Genomic DNA, 23,961 nt, shown 5'->3' with positions numbered 1-23,961 from the left:
CTGTATAGTTACCTGCTGCAGAGTACTCCAAGGGCCACTATGAATTATCTTTTGTGTACTTAATGGAGGCATCTTGCTAACTGAACTTTTCCTTGGTCGTTTTTTTGAAGTTGCTTTCTTTCTTTGGTTTTCTTCATATATTTTAGACCAAGATTTACATGTGTTCATCCAGTTTATCCTCTTCTTTTCAATATCACCAGGAAGAATTAGTCTAGTGGAAGAATCAGATACATCTTGAATTCTGTCCCCAGTCTTCCTAACTTCCTCATTAGCATCTTCCATTAGAAACAGAGTTTTCTCCATTCTTTCAGACTGAGAAAATTTATCTTTGACTTCTCTATTACTAGCATTTGGTTGGATATTTGGTGGACTGCTGCATATGTTGTTTGCCTTACTTTCTACTATGTCATTAGCTCCAATATTAACAGATCCATCCTTTGAAATATGACTGTTTGGAGCTTTATTAAGATCTCTACTTTGTGAGTAATTTTCTTCTACATGTGTTACTGAATTCATGTATATGTTCTCTTTTTTCACTTGAGAAGAGCATTCCTTCTCAGAGCCTAGTGTATTTAGTGTTGGTGTTAAATTTCTTTCTGCTGGATTCATCCAATTTTTTGATTCATCTGTCATTTCACTCTGTTTTTCCTCTTGTTCCTCTACTTGCTTATTTAGCTCCTTCTTCTCTTCTCTTATTACTTTTGTATTTTCTGTCTGCTTAACCTTTTTTATGTTTTCTTTGTTGTTTTCTCCACTTTCATTCACCACAGCTTTTGCTATTTTTTCTCCGAGTTTTCTCTGTTCCTCTCTTCTTATTTGCAGTTGCTTTTCTCTTTCAAGTCTCAGGCTTCCTTTCTTTTTCTCATATTCCTCCCGCCTCCTCACCTGTTCCAAATATTCCCGACTTTCAAGTTCTTGTCTCTTTTTTTCCTCTTCTTTCTTTTGCCTTTTTTCTTCCATTCGCCTCTTCATTTTTTCCTCTTTTTCTTTCATTTCTCTCTCTATTTCTTCTAGTATTTTCTGCTTCTTCTTCATTTCATCTTTCCATTCTTTTAAGATGGGAGCATATTTTTTATAGACTAAAAATGATCTAAATCTAGCTTGGATTTTCACAGCTGCTGTATTCCATTGTTCTGCTAGCTGTTGTCTTTCTTTTACTTTCTGCTCTTCCAACATCTTTTTTTCCTCTTCCATTTGCAGCCGTAGTTTCATGATCAATTCCTAAGCCAAAACAAGTAGGATAGACTTAAATTACTTTTAAAATAGGACAAGTGTTGGCACATATTTATCATTAATAAACAGAATCTGGTGTATTAACTGTTCCAGAATAACATTTAGTCTCAAAATATATGATAGTAACCTCACAGTCATTTGTCAAAAGCTCATTATACAACCTTACCTTATGTTGCATCATTTTGTCTCTCCAAGCTTTCTTTTCTTTCTGTAACTCATCCTCCATCACAGTTTGTTGTTTCTGCACAACAAATTAACTTCGATAAATATTGTACAAAACCTGGAACATCACAAACCACCCTCTCTCCAATCTCCCCTCCCTTGTTGACTTTCCAACAATCCACTTTTGTGAATGCCTGAATTAAAATGAGAAACTCAGCTGTGTGAGGATCAAAATAAACAACTGGAGACTCAGATCAGTAATGCAGACTTGGTCATGTACTGACAGATGTATACCTTCACAGAGTCAGCATCTTGATACTGACCCAAACAACAGCCACCTTCCTTTCCAAATTCTGTACTACTACTGAAGATGAAAACTACGCTTCTGAAACCAGCATTCAAACTACAGGTAGATAATAGCAACATAACAGAAACAAAAGCTCTGAAAGTAGCATGAACAATCCCCCTTTAATGGCATAGGTATGTTACTTATAATCATAGGAATTTTCTTCAATAAAGTTTAAGAAATATTTTTCACTGACATTGTTTCTCAACAGAAAATGAAAGTTCAAGTTTATTTTCTCACTATTTGCAATAATATATAGCATTTCCCACCTTCCCCAACATATTCTCAATCAGGAAAAAAAAAAAAAACAATTGGTCTGGAATTGCATCTAATTGAAAATTAGCAGACAGTATGTACACAAAAACCAGGGGCTGATCCAGAACCACCTAACTCTTGGTGGAATCAAGATAAGTCAGTATCAGCAAAATTAAATACAGAGCAGTATATGAAGGAACCAGTACAAACAAACTAGCACTTCCAACTTGGACAAAGTCTCCCTGGTGCCTAAGCACTGCTCTTCATGTATGTCCAGAAGCATGCTGTTCAGACAATAGGGGACTAGAAGTCTCTCCCCTTGAAGGAGATTAGTTTTCATCTCTCACCTCCACAAGAAGCGTGCTAGCAACAGCACTACCGAAGTGTCCAAATGGGAACATGTCCCACCTTTTCTAGGAAAAGAAAGCCATTCCACATCCAAAAATGATTTATGACATCAAAGAGCAGAGAAACCCTAATCAATGTTGTGGCTTCTTGAAAAGGGAGCTGTCTCAGACACTGAACTGGCCTTCAAAAATCAAAGGTCTTCTCTGTTACTAAGGCCTTCCTTAATTTTGGTGACTTGAATTACATTGCTGGCACCACAATGCTCACCTCTTCAGAAAGCTACAAATGAGTTAACTGAGTATGTAGTGTTAATGCATTTTCCAAAATAGAAATATTTAGATTAAACAATAAAATATTGTAGCCTCACAAGTATAATGTGTGAGAGTTATATTTTTTCATATCCTTATGCTCCTTTGTGGAGAGTTATCTAATTTTATCCTTCAATATGCACTATGCACTATAGCAAAACATGGCTAGACACTCTGAGAATGCAAGCAGTCAACATACGGAGTCCCTGTTCTGTTGTGGTAGAACTCAGTAGATTAAGCCTGACTCAGTCTCCCAGAAAGAGCCAAGAAAAAGGAGTATTGCAACATTTATCCAGATGAAGCACAGCAGCAGCATTTCTGAATGGAATGATCTTGGTTCAGATTACTTCACCTGTGATTTTTCATCTAGCTGTAAAATTGGAGTGGGAGGTCTAAAGTAAGTAAGTATTTTCTATTAAGGCACAGTAGCCAGTTTTCCTTTGTGAGTAATTCAGTGTGACTCTCATTTCCAGTACTTTAGTTGGTGTCATAATACGAAAACTTAGTAAGGGCAAAGCCTTAAAGAGTAATTTAACATTTAGCATAGCAAATTCATTCACTGTTGATCACAGCAAAAGCATAAAACCTAAGTGACTGTACTTAGATATGTCTTACATCTCACTTTCGTATCACAAGTTGACAGATTTTAGGACAGTTACATAGCTTGGGATAGTACACTTTTTCACATTAGATCTTGAATTCAGATAGTCTAGATGGGAACAAATTGGCTTCAATATAATTGGTGTTAAATTACCTTATGAAGAAGCTCTGACTTTATTCTTTCAGTCTCAAATTCCTCCAGATACTGCATCCTTTTTGCATGTTCCTCTTCATTCTGTTTTTCCTGTGCTTCCCTCTCAGCTTTCCACTTTTTCCTCATCTCATCTTCAAGCTCCTTTTGTCTTTTCTCCCACTGCTCAAATTCTTGTCTACATTTTTCTTCTACTTCATGATGAGTAAGGCTTAGGCTCATTTCAACATCAGCTACAAATTTGTAATCAACCAAGAAATCTTTTATTTAATTTCTGGTAAGCATGGAGGGACATGATACAGTCTTAAAGTATCGACAAGAAAAGGATTCTGTGCTGATAGAGCCAGCAATATATATCCCCAAGGAAATCAGAACTACAATGGAAATCTTTTCTATCAGAGATGTCTTATTATTGTGATGCACATTTACTGACTGCTACAATCATGCTTATTCTAGCAATGTATATTTCAGGATCACACTTTGGCTTTAGGATGAATGTCTTCTGTGGCTATCAGCAGAGGTTGTATAACTGATGCACTCCACCCCAAAACATGCAAAGGCAATGGCGAAGGAAAACATTCCCAGCCAATGTGACTATAAAAAAAGGAAAGAAGTTGTGGCCAAAGCACAACCTGTTTAGTGCCTCCAATCTGACTTCCATGTGTATTCATAATTATTTAAAGCATTTTTGGGTAGTATTTTTTGAAATAAATTTCTATCAAGACATTAAAGACAAGGATAATTTTGTGATCCTGAAATGAGGTATGAGCATAGGCATTTGCTCAGGTCCAGTTCATGAAGTATCAAAATCCATTGCACACTGTAACATGTAATTCTTTACAAAAAAAACCCTTATGATACTCATGAAAATAGAAAAGCAGGAAACAGTTATATGATGCTAAAGATCAACTCAACCAAATGACTAATGCGTTTGCTTACCTGTAACAAAATGGTCATCAGTGACTACCTCATCACTGGTGGACTGACTATTATAACTAGGTGTTGCAGCAATCTGCAAGTCTTCATTTCCAATCTCAAATGGTACCTAATATAGTTTAATATTGTAATTAAGAAATAAAACCCAAAATTTAAAAGCAGAATGTTATAAAAATCTTCCAGAACAAGGATAAGCTTTTCATCATATGACAAGTACAATACAAAACTTACTGTTGACTGGAATCCTTAGACACTGAACAATACAAATGTACCCATCAAAATATTACGTTTTGTACAGTATTCTAGCGTAATAAATATTGGAGTATTTCCCAAAATACATAATATTTCTATGTGTTTTTTAAATATATTTCAATTTTGTCTTGGAAAAAGGAATGTTTTCATTTGGCATATGTTTTACTTTCTGTGGAACTAAGCATTATATTTATGCATCAATACTGTTATGCACATAGGGGAAGAACTAGTTACAGAGTAAATTCATAAGAAGTCTATTTGAATATAATGCGATTGGCATGAAGGTTTGCTAGATTTCTTCCATTGCTTTTTATTGGCAAGAAGTAATCTACTCCTGCTTATTTATCATCTGTTCATCACATGCTCAGGGCATATATTAATATTTGCAATGAAGCTGAAGTCACAAAAAGTAATTGTGCTGTTCTAAACAACAGTCTTCCGAGAACAAAAAATCATGTTTGCAAAAGTGCTCGCTAATAAAAGCCACACCACAAATTAAAAGTTATGAAATTAAATTCAGGTTTATGTTTTTCTAAGAACTTTAGCAAGTTACTTAGTCAAATCCTATCAAAATATAAAAGAAATCAGGTTCATAAGTCTTGATTTTTCTTTGAAAGTTACAGATACTATTATGTTTACATTTTCTAGAAAATAATGGAATATACTAGGACCAAGATTAATTGTAGCGTATCATCCTGATCATCATAAAAAGAATAAGATTAGAGAAGTTTAAAAGTGTTATCATACTATCGAGATAATATTCTGCAAATAATTAACAATAAATGATTATTCAGTTTTGTTTAATTTTGTTGATTTTTGTGCTCAGCATCTCAACTACTGATATGGAGAATTTATTCCAGATTTTAAAACTTAGAGACATGGTGTATTACAGCTGATGTCCCAGTTCTAAAGAACAGCATATACAGACTTGTCTTAATACCTTAGGGATACTCTGCCAGAAACAAAACTGAACACATCTATAGGTCTCCTTGGGAGGCCAACAAAGCAAGTGTAAATTATCTAGATTACTTAATTGAATTTTGTTCACTGTAAATGTTGTTTAAATAGATAATACCTTTTTTTTAAATTGTTCTGGATCTTCATTACATTCAGAAGCCAATTTTCCCAAGTAATCTGAAGCATGGCAAGAAACTACTCCGTAAATGTTACCTAAAGAAGAAATAAATATGCAATTTAGTACACAGAGAGAAAATCACTTACCAGTACTCAATTCTGCTCTATACTGCTTTGCTACTATATTTCTTTAAACTAAAATAAAGCATTTTTTTTTCCTTTAAAACTCTTAAACCCTCCCCTCCAATTTTAATTAAATATATAAGGGAATAATTTATCTACATTAAAAGCAGTAAATATGTGTAACTGGAACACACACAATGATATTGTAAGAATCCAGTGACAGCAAATATGAAAGAGAATTCCACAGCACAGAATACAGCAAAACATTTTCTGTGTAGAAAAATACAGTAGAACTTGTATCAGATAGGTCAAAAATTTACAAAGAGTTACAAAAATAATTTTAAAGAGTAAGTGTCCATTACAAAAAAAAAAGTATTAAAAGAAACCTTCCTCAAATATCAAAATGTATAGACAATATCGTACTTCTATGCACAAAGACTGTTACAATAAATGAGTATGAAATCCAAGATGACGCAAAAAACTAGACCGGCGCAAAAAACTAGACCAGCGCAAACAATGCCAGCTCTGCCAGCTTGACTTCAGTCACACAGCTGACACAACAATATTGCTCCCAATTACAGGTTATTTCATATAATGCTAGCTTTCTAGCTCTAAAAACAGACTTTAAACATAACCTATGGGGTTCAATTGTATTTGAACACAGCTTCAGCTCTTAGTGACTTCATTTTAGATTCTCATGAATAGTCTAGCCCAGGTCCTGTTTCAGAGAATGATCCCACAACTTGCCTCGATCTATGGTTTAGCATCAGATGATTTTTTTAGGAAAATAAATAGACACTCAGAATTTCTCAGTTAATCCTAGAAAATAGGATTGCATGATTTTATTCCTAATTCCTTTAATCTCTAGATTCCTAGAGATTCCCTGAGCGTGCGTTCAGAAGCTGATGCAATGGGTTCCACTGCTTGCTCTACTTAAAAGTTTGCATTGTTTTACTGATTATTGTTAGTCTAACTTCCACTGGCAATACAAGGAACATAAATATTTTAACTGCGATCCCTGCTTACTTGCAGTTTCTTCATCTTCTGAGTCTTGCAGTATAAGCTTTTCAGCATCTTGATTTCTGCTCTTTATAAAGTTTAAATAGGAGAGAACTGACTCTGGCAACTCATCTGAAATCTAGAAAAACATCATGTTTGACATAAATTCTACATTTTCATTTCACAGCTATGACCAGAGATAAGTACTTGACATGCAAGAATAAAATCTCATTTTGGCTTCACCTCTAAAGCACTGATGGAGATCTAGCAGCAATTGCTACCAAAATTGTTCCTAAATCCTACACTCTCCCATTGTGTTATCACCATTGAACAATTAATAATTCTCATTTTTAATTACATTCTAATTAAATTTTGATTGGAACACATCTTAGTAACTTTTCTTCCATTACCTTCAGGAACATTTCAATTAACATTTTATTTATAATTGTGTTCAATCAAAAAATGTAGAAAAAGGTTAAGACAAAAATTAACAAATACCTATGATGCATAGGATCTTTTTATTTAAAATGTTCAGACTCTTTCAAAAATTAAAATTAATTTTAAATTTAGTAATGTTTAAAGTATGCATGTAAATCAGATGCTTCAACTTTCTTTACTCCATAGAGACTTCCTATTCAAAACACAGTCTTTTACTGCAAGGGTTTTGGAAAATGGATTGCCTTCTCCTAGATGTGTAAATTGCAGTAAACATTGCTGCTATTTAGCATGTGAGTGCATAAATAATTATCACTGATGCCTTTGCCCACCTTTACGTCATATAAAACATATGATTTATGTTTATCATGTTATAATGCCATCTACCCTAATATCCTGTAGACCAATCCTTTTGCTACAAGTCTGAAAGATTAAAATAACTCAAGAGGACCCAAATAACTGATTGGATTTCAGAGGAAAATCTTTCCCCAAAATAAGAAGTAATCCAAAAAAGAGGACTTGAAGCACCCATTTATACGAAATTAATATCAGGAAGTCTTCAAATATAAGACAGTCTCTTGTAAGATTTAAATACAGATTTAAATGAAGAATCATTGATTTATTCATCCAGACTTAATTTCCATCATTAGCTGTAATAAAAACTTCGTGCTTCAGAGGATTCTAAACCAAATAATTATCTATGAGCCTGATTTTCTCACTTAAGCAGAATGCTGATATGCATCTCTTTTATTGTCTTGACACCACTGGAGATTGCATTTTTCATGAAACAATACTACTGAGACTACTTTTCAGAAGAAATCCTCAGGTTAGGTATGTCAGGAAAAAGTTCATCCATCAGATAGGCTTTCCAATGCCTAAACTACTTTCAAGCAGAAACAGAAGCAGTGTTTGCCCACTGAATACTTACTGTCTCACTGTCACTCAAAGCTTCATCTGATACCTCTACGTCAGGATCATTGGCTTCAAAGGAAGAAACACTGATTCTGCTTAATTCAGTTTCTATTTCTTTTTCGATTCCTTCAATATCTTCTGACATTCTACTTTCCACAGTGTATTATCTGCTTTCAAAGCTAAGCAAAGAAAATATTAACTTTCAGCACTGCATGAAACAAAATAAAGAGGGTCCTCAATTAGCATGTTTATTCAGGTGTATTTATTGAACAGTTGGCTTAAAACATAAAAAGGAACAGAAGTTTGTTCTGAACACCTCACTCAATACTAACATGCAAAAAATAAGAAAGATACTAGTTTGTGGTAAGAGAACACCCCTCAGTCTATCCCTCCAGACTTTGGAAGCATTACCAAATTTGAATATTAAAAATGCCTGCCTGCTCTCCACTCCTTGTGGACAGTATCAGTACTATGACCTAAGCCTCACAAGAGGTTTTCTGACAGCTCTAATAGCTGCAAAGAGAAAAGAAAAAAAAACAAACATCCACAGCTTCAAACAATAAATACATATTAAGAACTACAAAACAAGACGAAGAATCCAGAAGACACTCAATGAAGTTCTCATGATACAAGGAAAGCAGTGAGAAAAGGCCTAACCCACAGAAGTAATGGACTTATAGATGGATCCTTGCAGGCGGGGAAGGGGTCCCTCGCCATCCCTTCCCTCTGCAACCCGCACCCCTCTCCTCTCTCCTAGCCCCTGTTAGGAAACAGGGAAAGCAGCAAGCAGCTCCTCGTCCCTCGCCAGCTCCTGGAGCAGAAGGGACACGCTGACTGCATCTCAGCCGTGAAGGTGAGAAGCTGTTCCCCGTTGAGAGAAACTACACCTCCCAGAAGGCTATGCGCTGGGGAGGCCCCCTCCACCCGCTGCCACTTTCCGGAAAGACGGCGGAGCCGCCCCTTTGCATGCTGGGAGCTGTAGTCCGCCCCTCAGGACACCCGTAGCCCTCGGGTCTCCGCCACCTACTCCCTGCAGCTACTCACTTCTCGTTCAGTCAAGGTCCTGCCGCAGCCCCGACTTTCCTGGCCGCCTCCGGAGACCGACCACCCCTCCGCCCTGAAATCCCGCAGCCCCCAACCGCCCCCAGTCAGGCCCTCCGCGGGGACGGCGAGAGCCCCGACACCACGGTGTTAAACCGGAAGCGTCACCATGGCAACGGGAAACAGCGGCTCGGAAGGCGAGCGGGAGGATCCAAACTTCACCAGCAGCTGGAGCTTCGCGGCGCTGGGGCGGGTGGCGGCCGCCTTGAGGAGGGCGCTACGTCGCGGTTGTCAGTGTGGGACAAAACATCTCGCAGCCCTTTTCTTCGTGGTTTTGGGATTTTTTTTTTTTTTAGTAATGGACTGAAATTTAGTTTTCAGAATAAATTGGGTTCAGCAATTATTCAGAGAAAAAAAATAAAAGCAGAGTAATGACACAGTGTAGTAAAAGCAGATTGAAATAACAGAATTATAGAATCATATAATGGTTTGGGTTGGAGAGGACCTTAAAGATCCTCTAGTTCCAACCTTCCTGCCATGGGCAGGGACACCTTCCACTAGAGCAGGTCGCTCAAAGCCCCATCCCACCTGCCCTTGAACACTTCCAGGGATGGGGCATCCACAACTTCTCTGGGCAACCTGCTCCAGCACCTCACCACCCTCACAGTGAAGAATTTCTTCCTTATATCTAACCTAAATATACCCTATCCAGTCATAGTTTTGCTTCCTGTTTGCCAGAAGAACTCCAGAGGCATCTATAAAAATGAAAACATGAGACATCCCTTCTGCCTTCACATGTCGGGGTCCCGTCATGGCGTGGAAAGGCTGGGGATCTGCTGGCGTCTGGGGTCGGTGGCAGTGGCCTGCTGCCAGCCATGGGGCGTGAGGAGGGTGGGCTTGGCGTGGTGAGCCTGGCCAGGCCTGAGGGGACCAGGGGGACTGACAGCTCAGCCCACCCTGCCAACTGTGCTGTGGGCAGGGAACAAAAAATAAACATTAAAAAAAAAAAAATCAGAGAAAGGCACATACAAACTATTTGAAAGCTGGAGAAAATGTCCAGTCAGAGAATTAAGGACTCCACACAACGCAGTCTAGCAAAAGTGATATGGGGCAGGGAGGGTGCAGACAAGATCATTTTAGTGTGTGATGGTATTTTTAGTGAATGCAACTGTCCCTAAAGTCAAATTAGGAATATCAAGGTGCAAAAGCAAGTGTAATAGAAAAGAGGAACTGAACAGTAAATAAGGTTTTACACAGAAAACAAGCACTTTTGTGAGCAATAGAAAGGTTCTGCCAAGGATAGTAGGGTTTTTCCCAGTCTCCCACTGTCTTTAAGATAAACTGAGTACCTTTAGGAGTGACTTAATGGCAGTTAACCTCAAGATACTGAATTCAGAAGAAACCATTTAACATTTTCTCACCAGTGTTATGGACAAATAAGACATTCAAATCTTAAAACAACCAAAACTCATCCATTTGAAATCTACCCTGCGATGTATTGTACTTTACAGAATCATGTAACCAGTGAACTTTCCAATATGGTCTTTGTAAGAAAGAAATCTTCAGGCACTAAGCTGAATGTGCAGTTGGTACTTGTTTTGTAATGCGAGTTATGCTGTGTTCATGGCGACCGAAGACTTCGGGCACTGTGTCATGCATTTAGCAAACAACTTTGCCAACAAAAAAGGAATTTCTGTAGGCTTCTTGCCTGTAACCAGGAAGCCAGGGCTGATCAACAGAAGAAAACTCTTCTGTTGTAAGAATGTGGTTAAGTTGGACTTCAGTAAGAAACTTATCACTATGAGACTGTGCTCTTTAAGGTAGGATGGAAATATGCAGAGCTGGTAAAGATTTTCTTGTGAAGTAACAATGTAATGTAAAATGTACACAATTTTATAAAGATAATATTTATTTTTCAGATAAATAATTTAAGATAAACTGAATTATTATCATTAAAATGTCTGAAAATAAAGCATTGAAACCATATAGTTTTTACAACAGAACTATTGCAGATGCCAGTTTTCAAGTGAAATACGTAACTGTTCAGGGATTTTTACTGAACAATGCATCACACGAATGTTTTAATACATTCCAGTTTTGAAAATTCTGATGAATTTTAATTACTCTTAAAAGTAGTGGATCTTCTTCAGGGAAAATATAAAACCAGTTATCTAATACAATTTACATGGTGCATTATTGACACAAATCCACCGCAGAACTAGTTTGAGAAGTTTATAGCTTTCTTCATAAAGCAATTCAGCAATTAAAGTTTTATAATCCAGACAATTGACAGGGCAGGCAAAGCATCTTTTCTTCTAATCAGCAAATTTGATATATATGTGACATGTTTTGTATGTCAAATAAGTTGTTAATGCAAGATATTTTTGACTGCAGAAGCTTCGTCATTTTTTTTTTCTGTTTTACAAATAACAGAAGACATAACTTCTTATTGTAATCAATCTGTAGCAATTCCGACAGAAGACAAGAAACATGTCCCTTTGCATTAGATATACTTTCTGAAGAGTATGGCTATGCTGGTTATGTTCATGTGTCTGTGCATGGTTGTGTGCCTGCCTGCTTTACACAACCATCTTCTGGCACTGCTCCTGGATCCTTTTCAGCTTGTACCACAAAGTCAGGCAGACCAAAATGCCAGAGTATGTTTACAGAAGAGGCAAGACAAGTGAAAGGGAACATGAGGTGGGGGACAAATGTATGAGTTTCACTCTGTGCAAAAATCTTGATAGACCCATAAGATATGGTATCCAATAATGATAATAATAATGATAATGATACATAAACATTAAGTCTTGCATCAGACAGTTTAAAGTGCTAGGGTCTCTTCTGCTGAAATTTGCTAAACTACACTCAAGATTTTAATGCCCATGTGACTTTGCTGCAGTTCTATTGAGATCTGCAGGCGTTTGCAAGGGTGATACAGTTGGTGCTCAGGTTCTAAGGCACAGTTTGTGTTTATTTCATGGGCAGGGTTTCTGCTTGCTCTTCCATTGACTGAGTACCCACTTGCTCAATGACTGATGAAGTGCATCTCTTGATTTAGTTTCATTTGAAGGGAATTCAACTTTTCACATCCTGTTACATTCTGCAACAAAAATGGAGGAAAAAAAGTAAGTGAGGGTGACTGGGAGATTTCCTTCAAATGTGTGAAGTGTACTCTGGAGTTTATTACAAGATGGCTGATAGCACCGTTTGACAGCTCTCATGGCTTCGCTAGAACTGTGTGCTGGACTGCACTAAAATCTTTACGCTGTATCTGCTATTTTCAACAAAAATTGAATCAGGCCGTGAAGACAAAGGAGGGCTTATATCTGTACTACAGTTCTCCCTCTTCATTTCACCTGGTATTCTTAATAATTAGTAAACTAATTGTGTTGAAGAAAGTTAAGGACAAGTGTATGCCAGACTTTGTAACTCTTGTCATCTCTGCAGTTTAAATCTTCCTACATACATGGTGCCTCCAAATGTCTTTAGTAGTTAAGGGAAAAAAAAGCTAAAAACAGAAATATATGTGTACAACGTAACATTAGAGACAGCTGAGACGAGACACCATCTTGATGCTTCTGCTGTTGCCACAATTTTTTGTTCAATGTATCAGGTGACAGTTTAAATTTATAAAATATTATCTAAAGAAAATAAATCCCATTGTAATTGATAGGTTTGGTTATATCTGTTTCATATTGAATTGAATATATGATTCTATTTTCAGCTGTAATTCAAAACTGAAAACTGAAGAATGAAAATAAGAGATAAAATACTAGTACAGAAGTACTACTTAAATGTCTTCAATGGAATTTTCTTGGTAAAAATTCTGTTTTCATTTTCTTATTAAGCAACTTCAAATTAATTTTTTTTAATGTTTGAATTAACACAAGAATCGTCCTTTTTTTTTTTTTTTTTTTTTCCCAGGCTCTGGGTCTTATGCTTTCGACATTTGGCCTGTGGCTTTTCTTTGACAGAAACAATTTATTCAGTGTGTTATGTGAGTATAAATAAAATTTTCCTTTTGTTTCAAATGATTGCAAGATCCACAAAAACAACTATAGTTTTTGTTTTTTTTTTCAGAAGGTGGCAGTATTGGATTGAAATGCATACATCATTTTTTTCTGTTGTGTATAGTTTCCATCATTACACACTATGATTATCAAAATAGGGGAAAATATATATCAGTATACCTACAATTTATATATGATTCTAATTTATACAATGTATTTAATTCTCTTGGTGTATGGCTTATAGATAAATCACTGAAATATAAATCAACTCTATTGATCTTTTCTTTATATAATTTACCAGACTGCATTTGACCTGCATTTGACAAGATTATAGATCCTTTAGGTGGATATTTTGGTGGAATAAACAGAAGTTGGAGTTTGGGCCTCTCCATATAGATACTTCTTTTTCCCAGAGTGTCTATCAAATTGTTTTGCAGAGAAGCAAGTTTTGGGTCATATAACAACACCTGTGCTCTTAAAGAGTTGTCTGCCTTGGCTGCACCAGGGAGCATCAGTTCGCAACTGGTGGGATGCAAATCATCCAATGCAGTAATGCTGGGATGAAGCATTTTAGATGGAAGTACTGAAAACCCCTGTTACTTTCCATATCTATGCAAAAATGGTTAAAGTGGAAAGGGGAAAATGGCCAGTGACAAAGAGGGAAGATAGCCTTGAATCGGAGTCTGGATTTAATGAGGACTTTATCTATGTTCACGTAGGATTTGTACATGTGCTACTAATTTTTGGCAAACAATAATTCTGTAAACTTGTAATCGTTCTCTGATTTCCTTGTGTTTCCCATTGCTAAATTAAGTATCTTCTGTTTGCATCTCATATGTTGAAACCATACTCTGTATTTATGAAAATGTATATTTTTCTTTCTGTGGCTGTAGATGGCATAAGTAATAACAATAATACCCTTTTATCATTCTACTACATCCATCCTTTCACTAATAGCATTGCAAAGGTTTAATCATTTTTCTGGAATAAGTTTTGTAGGTGGAAGTCTCAAAAAAGAAAAGAAGTGACAGTATGATACTGTGTTACAGTTTCTTCAGGCGAGAACCAGCTAGTGGCATATATTTCTTGTATGTTACTTGGAATTGGATCTGTTATTACTTTTACATCAGCTGTGGGATTCCTTGGAAGTGTTAAGGAAATCAAATGTCTACTAGTTACAGTAAGTGCAAATCTGACTCCAACTTTCTCATAAAATGAAATGGAGTTTTGTGTGCATGAAAACTGTGATCCTGTCTTGATGTTGTGATTCCCACATACAGCTCTTAGCAAATCTGCTGATAGAAAGATATTTTTAGATAAAGCCCTGGCTCAATGAAATCTGAACAAAACTGCAGACCCTTCCATATCACTGCATGAATGTTTTCAATGACAAAACACTTGCAATTTGATGCAGCCAAGATTTTAACCACTGTATTTATTAACTTAGAAGTTTTAAAATTATTTTACTATTGAAATTGTGCAGAGTAACTACCTCTTAGTATGTGCTGACATGCTTAGTATGTGCTGAAGCAATAAAGAAAAGCCTGCCACAAAATATTGCAGATTGAAGGTACAAGTAACTACCATATCGCTACAATATTGAAACGGAGAGTGTGATTAAAAAGCAATTAGCTATGTAGACCTACCTGCTTTTCAGGTATACATTCATATACCATTCCTGCTTTTTAAGGGAAGAACACTTTGATTTCTGAAAAATTACACTGTAACTAGGCATTCTTATGATCATTTTGATTACATTTTTCCCTTTGTCCTTTGTTTATTGTTACCCTTTTTGAGTGATCTGTTTTAGATCATGTGACGGCTGCAGCAGATAACTGTTCTGCTAATTCATTTGTGAAGCACTACAAGTATCAACTGGCACAGCAGTGAGAGGAGCTATCACCAGAAGTCTTGTTCCTTCTTTTTTCCTGCTGCTGCCCTAGGAATGTAGTGTTTGCCTCACAATTTATTAGATGATTAAAGAGAAAGAAGTATCTTATTTCCAACTGCCATGGTAGGATCTAGTATCACAATATCTGGATACCGTGGGTCAAAAATTTGTCTCAGTGAAAATGAACAAAATCAACTCTCTTTTAGTTTTATTTGTGCGTCTTACAGCTCAAAGGAGTCCCTGACTAAGCATGAGACTTAGGTACCATGGTAAGTCAAACAGGAAATAGTGAAATAAGAGTTTTCTTCAGATGAGCATAGCTACTTAAGAACAGCTTTTGTTGTTCACTTCCAAGAAAGTTATGGCTTTGTCTTTAAGCCCAAAACAGTGAGTTGTGCTTTGCCTGAAGCTTGCGTCTTAGGCTATGACATCACTTTCTGACAGATTCCAGTAAAAAGTGTTTCTTATTTTTGTTGGAATAACTCTAAATAATAATAATGAAGGATTATACATGAGCTTTTGGAATATTTTTATTGCATTACTCACTTGTTCCATATTATGTTTATACATAATCTGGGGGTTTTTTTTCAGTATATGATTTTTCAGATCCTGGTGTTCATTACCCAGATGAGTATATCAGTGGTGATATTCATAAAGAAAGCAGAGGTATGTAAATAAATTATGTGATACTGCTGATAATTTTAAAATAGTTTTTCGCAATTAATTAAGCAGATTCTAATAGTAAACTCTTACTGTATGCTATATCACCATTTGTTTGAACTTGAGCATTCTATATATCGACCAGGCATAGCAGAAGATGTGGAAAACTTAATTTGAGGAATTCAGCATAGTTCAATGGTTGTAAAGGAAATTGCATGGAAATATGTTTCCAGTTTCTCCTCTGCAACAGAACATGCTCTTCCTGTTCAGGAATGTGGAATGAACAGTGTAAGGGGCAGCTTTATTACTTTTTGAGGGATGACCGAGAAAGTCCCTCTTTCCTGGACACCAGCAGAGGTAGGAGAAAGCATTAGGTGCTAACCTGTGTCTGCTAGGAGGTGATAACAGTAGTCCACTGTGCAATTAGTAGCAGGAGTCATTTGTGTCATGGCATGCAAAGTATGCCAATGAATCACTAGTTTTATTGTTTGACCTCTATTTTAGGTCCAGGGAGTGATCTAACACAAGGAATATATATCTTTGCTTTTAAAAACAGGAAGCAACAATAAATACCAGCATAGCTGTTGTTGCTAATAACTGTACTGCTTTGAGACTTTAATCAGTCATTTATTTTTCTTCATATAGCAACCACAATAGTTGAGCAGTCCTTACAGTGTTATATGGAAGCCAATCTGTAGTGAAGCTATACCAGTCTGGCCACTTCTCTATTCCATAATTCCTCTGTGGTTTGAGAAAACTTCCCATGACACTGGTCTCATAAGGTTCATACAGCTTTCCAAATCCAGCTGCTATTCAGGCAGGGTGGAGCACAAATAAATGAGTTTTACTCCATCAAAGTCAATCTATATTATTAAGATTTCTTCATTAAATGTTGAGTATATGATGGAATCCTCCCTGTTTTTTTTATGATGGTTTTACATACTGAAAGATTTGAACTGTTAGGAATGATGCATTCTGGAGGCAGCTATTTGTGCTAGGAAAATTAGTTGAAAGACTGCAATTGAATTTATTTGATATCAGCTATAATTGAACTTGATCTCAACTTCAATTAAGTGTTGCTGAACTATAATAAATGATGAAACCATCATCTTTCACTGTTCAAGCTTTTGAATTTTGTTTTTAGGATGGCTGTGGCAAGGATAATGAGTTGGAGAAGCCTCAATTTTTCTTGTTTTGTAATGAATCCTTTCAGTGACCTAGGAGTTCTCTGCATGTATTCCCTGCTGCACTCTCTGTAGTCACACGCTTTGAGATCAGCTTGTCCACTTCAATTAATGTTAAAGGTGTATTTTAACAGTGTCTGCAAAGATGCCTGATCTAGGGCTAACATGAGCTGTTAACTCCCCTAGCCCAAAGCAATATATGTGCTAGCCAGATTATATGGTGCTCACAACAGTTTGTATCACTTTAGGTTTAGAATAAATTTTGGTGTTATGCTTATTATTATATGGTCCTGTGCTTATTAAAAATAAGTATGAGAGGTAGGATTTAGTATTTCAGGACAGATCAGGTGCATCTAAACTATGTTCTCTGGCTCTTCTGGCTCCATTTGGGATAATCACCTTGTGTCCGACCATGCTATGTATGTGATTTGGGCCACTTCATTTATCTTCCCATTTTGCTTTCAACTTTCCTGTTAGTGCAATGGCTATGACATCTCTTAGACCATATTTGGCAAATTGATTAGAATGCTACAGCTTGCAAGTAACCCTTTAAAAAACCTGAATATCAATAAAAGATCAAGGATTGTACTGTCCATCCACTCTCTTATCAATATGCATATACCAAATGCTATAAATATTTATTAACAGGTCCACAATCAATGGAACAACAGAATTGATGAAGTTATTTCTGAATATGGGAATGAGAGTCTGGCTGAGCAGGAACCCGTGTGGAACATTCTGAATGCTGTGCAGCAAAATGTAAGGAAAAAAACCCACAAAATATCACCATCAAAAAAACTGAATTAACCAAGAGATGTTTATACCAATCAGAATTACTTAAAAAAAATAACTCCTTTAGTAAAGGTTTATTATTTTTTTTAAGATCTGCTGCTAATATCTGATGTGGGTGCGCAGATTCCTTGTCATTATATTGAATACTAGGGATGAGATTAGGCTTCTGAAGGACTTGTCAATTTATATAGGAACAGACAGTTCTGGTCACTAAAGTTTACTGTAGTCTTTGACAACTGCTAAATATCATAAAACACTTGGTCTGCTTAGGTCTCAAGACTGACCTGAACCACAGAGAAGCAGAGATGCTGAGAGTTCAAAGCAGAGCTCCTACTGTAAAAGCATTTGAATAGGTATTGCACTGAGGCTCTCTCAGAAATAATGCTTAAAGCCTCAGATGATCTTGCAAATCAATACTTTCAGGACACATACTTAATTATTAATAATAACACTTTTTGTAGCCTGACAATGTGCAATTTGTTTCCTTTTTCAGAAAAGTCCTTTAAAGCATTTGTATGGGTTCAATTATTTTGGAAACTGTTAACGATGGTTTTGACCTGTGACCTGCTATCCACCCTTCAAATTAATTCTGCATCATGAGCTTTTAATTACAAACACTATAACTTAACACTTTAGTATGGTTTAATATGCTTTTATAGACCAGCTGTGATTCCCTTAATATGACTTCTTGCAGGGCTAAGTTATATAGTTCTTGACAAATTTTGAAGATAATTTACGGTTCCAGATAACTTGCAACATATATGTCTAAACTCAAGATTACAAATGCATTTGTAATGTATATTTAAAATCTGTTCTTTGAAAATCCAGTCTTTTCTCATTGCGTTCATGATTTCTCTAGTGATTAATGGTGACCTCATTATGTCAATGGTGTGGCTAGACTATGTGCTGGTATACTTGAGTTCGGTTTTATTGAACTGCCGTGGGAGTACAGATTTCAGCAGTTACCTACCCACCACCTCCTCTGGTGGGCATGTTTAAATTATGGTATATCTCAAAGTCCTGTGGATATTTTGCTGTTGATATCTAAGCCAGATAAAATGATACTAAATCTGCCAAGGTGAACTTTTGAATAAAATACTACCATCCCCAAGTCTTGTGTTACATGCTTCCAGCTCTTTACAATATCATTAGCATCTGCCATGAGAAAAATAAAAAGCCTAAGATCACGAATAGTATTAAATAACTATATTTTTCTATATTCTTGGTAATATTTAATGTACTGCTTAAAGCTGGTGACTTTTTTCACTCAACTTACAGAGTTGTTGAAATAAAATGTTTTTACAGAGAAAGGACAGTTTTGGCTAAATTATAAAATTTTTCAAAATTTAGAAGGAGTGTATTTTGAATTGACTTCAAAACATCAAAATGAGATGCTTTTGTTTAACATCTCTACACTAAAATATGTCAGACTTTTCATCCCACAAAACAATTTAATATTTCTGAACTTTCATCCTGATTCAGAATGAAAAACTGCTGGAATTTCGTACCTGACATGGATTCCATTCCCCAAGCTGTTTGATTTGGTTTTGTGTTACTGGAATTGAAATAGATCATTGCGAAGAGCTAGCTGGTAATCCATTTGAACAGGGCACAGTATTTGCTTTGTGCTTCAAGTTTGAGCGATGTGTTCACAAGAGATCAACGGCTGCTAAAACACAAGTTTTAATAGGAAGACTAAAGATCTCTTGCTAAGAGAGGAGAATTCTTGCAAATACAACATTAGAAGTGGCAAAAGAATAACTGAAAGTTTTCAAAATCTGGTCCATATTTAAGTTTCTGTGTTTTTATTTTTATTTGTTCAAATATGTTTTGTGAAATCTGTCACCATTTTCTGCATTCATTATGAAACAACATTCGTAATGGTGTTTCCAATAACGTGTAGTTTTCTTTCTTCTTTTTGTTGTACTTCATAGTGAGCGTGTCCTTCATATAGCTTACTGCTTACACACAATTTCTTCACTGAAATTACTTGGGAAGGTTAAGGGTGATAGTCAAAATGTTTTGCTTTAATCTGGGTTTGTAGTTTTTTTCCTTTTTTCTGTTTACATATGTTCTAGAGTAATTTAGAGTCTAAAAGAAAGTTCCCTTCAAAAGTATATTTTAAGATCATATTGTTCTTATGTCTGTACTATCTAGTGCATATCATGGGAAATGACACATATGCAAGGGTGAATCATCCCCTGCAGAAACCTCTCTCTGCTGAATACAGAAGGAAACTATCTAGCTAATTTAATCAACTATCTAATAGCTAGCACTCACTGGGGTGAAAAGCTCTCTGTGTGACAGTCCTCGTAGGTGTTGGAGTTACCAAGGTACAGGATTTCTATTCTAGATGGAATGCTGTGGAAGATACAATGTCACACAGTGGGAAAGGAATAAAAACAAGGAAAATAGTACTCAGATCCCATGTTCATGCACAAAATCCAGTCTGAAGAAATGGTTTTGTGATGTCCCAAGGAATTCAATGTACAGTATGGTAAGAAATAATGTTACCTTGAGGAATGTAACTTTTGCTACTAAGTGGACTTTGGAAAAAAATATACAAAACATGTTTTCCTCCCAGAATTGGCTTACAAATGTCGAAGTATTAATAATATTCATTGTTTTGTCTTTAGTCACTCTGAAGCCTTAGTTTTTTAATTGTCATGTAGGTAGTTTTAAATTAAGGATACTTGAAGAAAACAGGAGTTCTGCCTATCAAAGATCAATATCACAGGGACTTTTAGTAGTGGTTTAAGAAATAGTAAGCATCTTGCCATTCAGAAATCCATGCTGTGCAAATCAATGATGACAATGGAAAGTGACAGTATATAAAGAGCATACAGTACATTTTCAACTTGTAATTACTATTCATTACTTACAGAATGTCAGCAATATCTCCACCTGTTTGTATTATCTGTTTCCAGAGCATCTCTAATACTTTACAGGATAAGAGGAATGAGCAAGGCATTGAAATATGAGACCAGTTCATGTCAGCATTTACATGTCCTAATATCAAGGGACCAGTCTGCATAGGACCATCAGATATTATCTAGTAATAGAAAACTGGAGCAAAGTGATATTTATTATTCCCTTCTATAAGCCCTCCAGTGTTGACAGGACTATCCAATAAGAAAAAAAATTAAATGGGCAAAAGTTGTTTCTTAACAGTGTAGGACAGTAAATAATAGAACGGATCTTGTTAAATGATGTCTGGAATCGTCTTACTTCGCCCATTTTTTTTTTTTTGCAGTTGTTTCCTGTTTCTACAAACCCTTGTCATTATTAAAAGAACACTTCAAAGTATAGAAAGCATTTATTTACATGTTTTATTATATTTATAGCTATTTTAAGCCATGTAATAATTTCTAATTTCTTTTAGAAAGCAATATAATAAGCATAGAGTGTAATCTGGAAAATATGCACATTTTCAGGATACATAAAGTGTAAGAATTGGTGAAAACTTCAAAATATTCTTTCAAGAATTTGCTTGCAAGGTAGTCTCTCAGTTATACTCACACATAAGCAAATTCCCTTTTGTATGGAATATTTCCATACAAAAATATCATATTAACTTAACAATCTATTTAGTTCAGATAATTTAAAAAATATTATAGCTAACTCTCTGCAGTACATATTACTGATCTATTTACTTTCTGGCAAGTAGATGTCAGAACCCACCATAACATGCAGAAAGTTCTATTTTATATATTTTTAAGTATGTTTTTATAAAGATGCAATAGGAATTCAAAAGTTGAAATTATTTTTCTTGAAATCTGTTCATCTATACTTACTCAGGGATGTGAAGAATATTTAAATACATGGTTTGAAAACAATATTTTGATCTTGACTGCAGTTACTATCAGCCTGCTAATTACACAGGTAAGAGTATTTTTAAGCAAAAAACCACAAAATATTGATATGCTGCTGGGTGTAAATATCAATTCAGTGCCGTTTGGCTTTGACACACTCCAAAATTTTGTAGAGCTTTCAATCAATTTTAATTAGAAGTAAGACCAAGCACTGTTTACCAACAAACTCCCATATATTCAAGCACCATCACAGATGTTGGAGTCCAAAGTTTGTTGAATTAAATGTTTGACCTGACTTGTGAAAGCAAACAGTATTGCAATGACAGAAAGCAGTTAAAGACAATGTAAAATCTGTGAAGCAAAAGATCTCTTTTGTCCTCTACCTGTACAAAACCTAGTCCATTAATATGCTAAATCAAACATGAAACCCCTCCCTCCACATATCTATAAGAAAAAGTTATTGGTTAAAAAGGAATAAAGCTTTCAATATCAAAACAAAGTTATATGAATAATGGCATCAAGAATTGGTTGTTCACTCCACAGACACCCTGAAGGTTAAGTACCATCAAGCAGGCAGAAAAATTTTTGATAATATGTAAAATCATGAGGCTGAAAATGAGATTAGTTCATTTTTATTCAGATAGTCAAAAGTGTGACCTATTTTATCTCCTCCATATGTTGTACTTTCCCATAGAGGTGTGTAATAAAAACTTTCTGGCTATGGAGCACACCAGTTCAGTAATGAAAATGTTTCTTATTCATACTGACCTAATCCTCACTAGCACAGCACATGAGTGTCTCATGCTTTTCAATGTACTATCATTAACACCTTCTTGTCAAGTGGGAAAGAACTGTTATCTCCATTCAAGAGGTTAAGACTAAGATTCATAGGGCACTGGAACACTTAACTGAATTATAAGCCACTTGAAATAGATTTCAAGACACTTCTGTGGATGTGGGCGTAAGTGATTTTCTCAAGGTCATACAGCAAGCCTGTGGCAGAGCAAAGAATTCAAATTGTGTCTTCAGGCATATGTCCTGATCATTCTCCTTTATATCCTGCACAGGAGCCAGGTTAACAGTCATGAGTGAATATCAACACTTTCTGCATTGTTTTTAATTCACCCTTTGTCCTTTGTCAGATATTTTTGATCAAACTAGCTGCTCAGCTATTTAGAAACATCAGAAAGAATAATATTTGGCCAAATGAATAATGAACTCTTCTAAGCATTATTGCTGTGGTGCAAGAATGATCTGATCCGTGCCTGCAACAGTCAACAAAATTACTTCCACTAAAATTTGTATCGGGCTCTACATATTGTAATTACTAGGATATTAACATTTGGGATTTAATACAATTGTTTATTGTTAATGGATATGGCAATATGCTACAAAATTATGTATGTTAAAGCCGTTTACTAGCTGGTTAATAAAACTTCTTGGATAAGCTGAATATTAGTTTCCTGAGTCTCCAGAACAACTTGTTCAGAGTGTTATAAATAATACTGTATAGTACCCCACGCTTTGAAACAGAAGGAACCACTTATCACACTGAGTGGAGAAACATATTTCCTAAACCTTGCTGATGCTTCTTTAGGCTTTTACCTTTCCTTCCAATCCTTCTCTGTTTTGCCCTTGTCTGTTGTGCAATTTAATCTCCAAAAACTTCAGTTTCTTATATATATTGAACTCTTATCAGCTCTTTTCCAAAAGTGCTGTAGTAGGCATCTTTTTTTTTCTTGCTGAAAGGCTCTTACCGTTCATTTAATCAAATGGCTTCAGTAGTTTAGATGGAGTAAGCTTGAAAACCTAAAACATTCTTTATCCACTGAGCAATGAGATGACCTGGCTTATCTTGAGAAAAACTGAGGAAAGCGTGGTATTACAAGTGTAATAATGATAATTAGTATTATTTTTTTCCTAAAACTTCCCACTTCAGTAATTCATTTTCTGATGCTTATAAATTTGGTAAATTTTGTTTATGTAGTCTAAAATATTTCCATTCCAAGTGCCTGCTACAGGCTGAATTTCTTATTTAGAGAATTTCAAATAAGAGAGATGTGTCAATTCAGAGGTGAATGGTGTGCTTCAAACAGATTCTGAATTGCAAACTTATATTTTTTGTTCTGCTACCAAAAAAAAAAATCTAAGGAACACAGCAATGAAGTCTCTCATCCCACACAAATGTTTATCTGCAATAAGAATGTCAGATACCTGTTACCATGATGTCTGTGATAGGTTAAGATATTTTAATCTTGTTATTGATGTAATTCAGTCTGAGAATAAAATCTGAGATGGATATTAAAAAAATAATAAATAAATAAACAATAGGTTTTTTTCAGTAATCTTAATTTTTTAATTTACAGAGTACTTGAGAAAATTAAGATCAATAATCTGAATTTTAGTTCATAAGTGTAATTCTAAAATCTAAAGA

The 23,961-nt window shown here is 35.6% G+C and overlaps 2 protein-coding genes across 3 annotated transcripts in view; one reads left to right on the top strand and one right to left on the bottom strand.

Annotated features, from left to right (window-relative positions):
* Nucleotides 1-8,279, bottom strand: part of LRRIQ1 (leucine rich repeats and IQ motif containing 1) — a 111,947-nt gene extending 103,668 nt beyond the window's left edge. The window contains exons 1-7 of one of the 2 annotated variants that reach the window (XM_086740056.1): nucleotides 8,151-8,279; nucleotides 6,815-6,926; nucleotides 5,667-5,761; nucleotides 4,343-4,448; nucleotides 3,407-3,636; nucleotides 1,400-1,474; nucleotides 13-1,221 (exon numbers count right to left, since the gene is read on the bottom strand). In XM_086740056.1, the coding sequence (XP_086596182.1) occupies nucleotides 13-1,221; nucleotides 1,400-1,474; nucleotides 3,407-3,636; nucleotides 4,343-4,448; nucleotides 5,667-5,761; nucleotides 6,815-6,926; nucleotides 8,151-8,279 (1,956 nt within the window). The remainder of the gene's footprint in view (nucleotides 1-12; nucleotides 1,222-1,399; nucleotides 1,475-3,406; nucleotides 3,637-4,342; nucleotides 4,449-5,666; nucleotides 5,762-6,814; nucleotides 6,927-8,150) is intronic. The other variant, XM_086740057.1, reaches the window with a different exon arrangement.
* A 4,623-nt stretch (nucleotides 8,280-12,902) lies between these two features.
* TSPAN19 (tetraspanin 19) lies at nucleotides 12,903-22,786 on the top strand. Its single transcript, XM_010127012.2, has 8 exons — nucleotides 12,903-12,995; nucleotides 13,103-13,175; nucleotides 14,238-14,368; nucleotides 15,671-15,745; nucleotides 17,572-17,682; nucleotides 20,069-20,212; nucleotides 21,514-21,597; nucleotides 22,670-22,786. The coding sequence occupies exons 1-8, from the start codon at nucleotides 12,930-12,932 to the stop codon at nucleotides 22,739-22,741; spliced, it is 756 nt and encodes a 251-aa protein (XP_010125314.2). The 5' UTR covers nucleotides 12,903-12,929; the 3' UTR covers nucleotides 22,742-22,786.
* Nucleotides 22,787-23,961: the final 1,175 nt, after the last annotated feature.

This window comes from Chlamydotis macqueenii, chromosome 1, assembly GCF_036417535.1.
Source record: "Chlamydotis macqueenii isolate bChlMac1 chromosome 1, bChlMac1.mat, whole genome shotgun sequence".
Classification (NCBI taxonomy): domain Eukaryota; kingdom Metazoa; phylum Chordata; class Aves; order Otidiformes; family Otididae; genus Chlamydotis; species Chlamydotis macqueenii.
The sequence above is the reverse complement of the archived record's forward strand: the minus strand, read 5'-3'. Positions and strand labels throughout refer to the sequence as shown.

Excerpts from the sequence above, each read along its gene's own strand:
- TSPAN19 (XM_010127012.2), top strand. The coding sequence starts at position 12,930 with ATGAAAATAAGAGATAAAATACTAGTACAGAAGTACTACTTAAATGTC. Across the intron at positions 12,996-13,102 it reads TCTTCAATGGAATTTTCTTG|GCTCTGGGTCTTATGCTTTC; the intron begins GTAAAAATTCTG and ends TTTTTTTCCCAG. Across the intron at positions 17,683-20,068 it reads TGAATGCTGTGCAGCAAAAT|ATGGAATGCTGTGGAAGATA; the intron begins GTAAGGAAAAAA and ends TTTCTATTCTAG.